We start from the raw sequence: 2,277 nt of genomic DNA, 5'->3' as shown, positions 1-2,277 counted from the left end.
CCTATTGCTACTAACCATGGACTACAGTTTGCATTATAGTTTACCCTCTGTCCCACACAATCTTGTAAGTCATGACAAAACACACAATAGCCTGTATCCATCACCTCAATGCTGTGCAGGACAAATCCTACATCCTGAAAATGCCCCCATATAATACCTGTTCTTCCCTCTTCCATCCCTTAGAACCTCTGGTGGCCACTGCCTTTTGCATATTGGAACACATTTATACCATTACTATGCATAGTTACGTTTTACCATGATCATTTTCATATTTTCACAGTATTTGATTGATTCATATTATAGTACATCTAGCCATTCACCTGATTCATTTGGATAAGTTACTTCCCATTTTTTGCTTATAAATGTTTAAAACTGAGGTTTTACTGTATTTCATAATTGCAACAAATTGTGTTGCTGAATCTACAGTTCAAAGATCAAAAGTTCAATTTTAAGCATTACTTATGAGAGAAAAATGGGAAATAATTTATGCATTTGAAATATGTGAATATCTAAATGTGTACTTGATCAAATACTGTGAAAATATGAAAACAATCATGGTAAAATGTAATTATACATACTAATGGTATATAAATTTATTCCAATATGCAAAATTGGTATGTACAAAAAAGGAACTAAAATGGACTTTTGAAAATAAATGATTGAAATTAAAAGAGTTGGAATCTTATGTTATGGGAAATTATCAACTTTTAATTTTGGATTATGAGTAAATTATTATCTTTTAATTCTGATTAGTGATGTAACATTTTCTATTCCAAGTATAAGGAAAAGTGTGCTTCTAATTGTGTGTGTATTTATATATATGTGAGAGGGAAAGAAAACTTAATGGATCCATATTTTTAAAGTTTTAATTTTTTATTTTGTCTCAATTTTATAGAAAAAAAGGGATTCAGTGCCAAAAGATGGAGTCACATGAAGAGGTTTCATCATTAGAATGATTATATACTTAATCTGTAGGAAAGATGCTATTGCTTTTCCTCAGCACAACATATTGAAAAAATTCCATTATTCCAAATGTTCCTTGTATATAAAATTGGACAGTCATTCAACAGGACAAAAATGTTTTTTTCACAGGGAATTCCCCACCCAACAGTAACCTTCTCACAGCTCTCTTTATGGCCTCATTTCTCAGACTGTAGATAATAGGGTTGAGTGTTGGGGGCACGACTGTATAAAAGATAGAAATCATAAGATCAAAAACACTTAGAGAATCTGAAGTTGGTTTTAAGAACTCAAACATCCCTGTGAAGATGAAAAATGAGACAACACATAGGTGGGGCAGGCAGGTAGAGAAGGCCTTGGATCGGCCCTCCGCAGAAGGCACTTTTACAATTGTGGAGAAGATGTAGATATAGGAGAGGACAATCCAGGAGAAGCAAATGAATGCCATCAGAGAAATGAAACCCATCACTCCAATCAGTCCAAGGTAATCATTGGAGCAAGAGAGCTTCAGCAGCTGGGGCACATTGCAGAAGAACTGGTGGATGATTTTGGCCCTGCAGAATGTGATGGAGAAGGTGGCTGCTGTAAACAAGATTCCAGAGGCAGCCCCACTCAGCCATACAGCTGCCACAGCCCCCCGACAGTTGCCAGGATCCATGATGAGCTCGTAGTGCAGTGGAAGGCAGATGGCTGCATAGCGGTCATAAGACATTACAGTGAGAACAACCACTTCAGCCCATGCCAGGGAGGTGAAGAAAAAAACTTGAAGCACGCACTGACCATGGGAAATAAGGCCATCACCCATCAGGGAACTGTCAATAGACTGTGGGACCGTGACAGAAATGAAGGAGAGGTCCAGGAGGGAGAGGTGCTTCAGGAAGTAGTACATTGGGGATTGGAGAGCCTGGTCCAGAGTGGTAATGGTGATGATGATGAGGTTACCTGCCAAGGCCAATAGGTACATCACCAAGAAGAGCAAGGCATATAAGATCTGCAGCTCATGGTTGTCAGAAAACCCCATGAGGAGGAAACCATTCATTGTGGTTACATTTTCCAGAACCATTTTGAAGATACAAAATGAGGAGGTGGTGGATGGAAGAGAAGAAAAAATGGGAAAAGCAATGGAAAGATCTTACCATAAATGTCCATTCATTTATTCATCATTGTTTCTTTAGAAATTCTTCACTAAGCATCTGTTATGGGTCAGTGGTACCCTAGGTGTTAGGAATCCACAAATGAAGAGCTGTGTCTCTTGGATTCATGGAGCTTACAGTCTACACTAGTAAACCAGTAGCTATAGCTGAGTGCACATGTGGT

General features: G+C 38.1%; 1 protein-coding gene across 1 annotated transcript; it reads right to left on the bottom strand.

Annotated features, from left to right (window-relative positions):
• Positions 1-1,063: 1,063 nt before the first annotated feature.
• Positions 1,064-2,023, bottom strand: LOC101412144 (olfactory receptor 14J1-like). The gene has a single exon (XM_012529260.2). It carries the CDS (start codon positions 2,021-2,023, stop codon positions 1,064-1,066), a length of 960 nt encoding a protein of 319 aa, XP_012384714.2.
• Between the last annotated feature and the right edge of the window lie 254 nt (positions 2,024-2,277).

The sequence above is a fragment of the Dasypus novemcinctus genome, chromosome 22, assembly GCF_030445035.2.
Source record: "Dasypus novemcinctus isolate mDasNov1 chromosome 22, mDasNov1.1.hap2, whole genome shotgun sequence".
NCBI lineage: Eukaryota > Metazoa > Chordata > Mammalia > Cingulata > Dasypodidae > Dasypus > Dasypus novemcinctus.
Note: the sequence above shows the minus strand (reverse complement) of the source record. Positions and strands in the feature narration are given on the sequence as shown.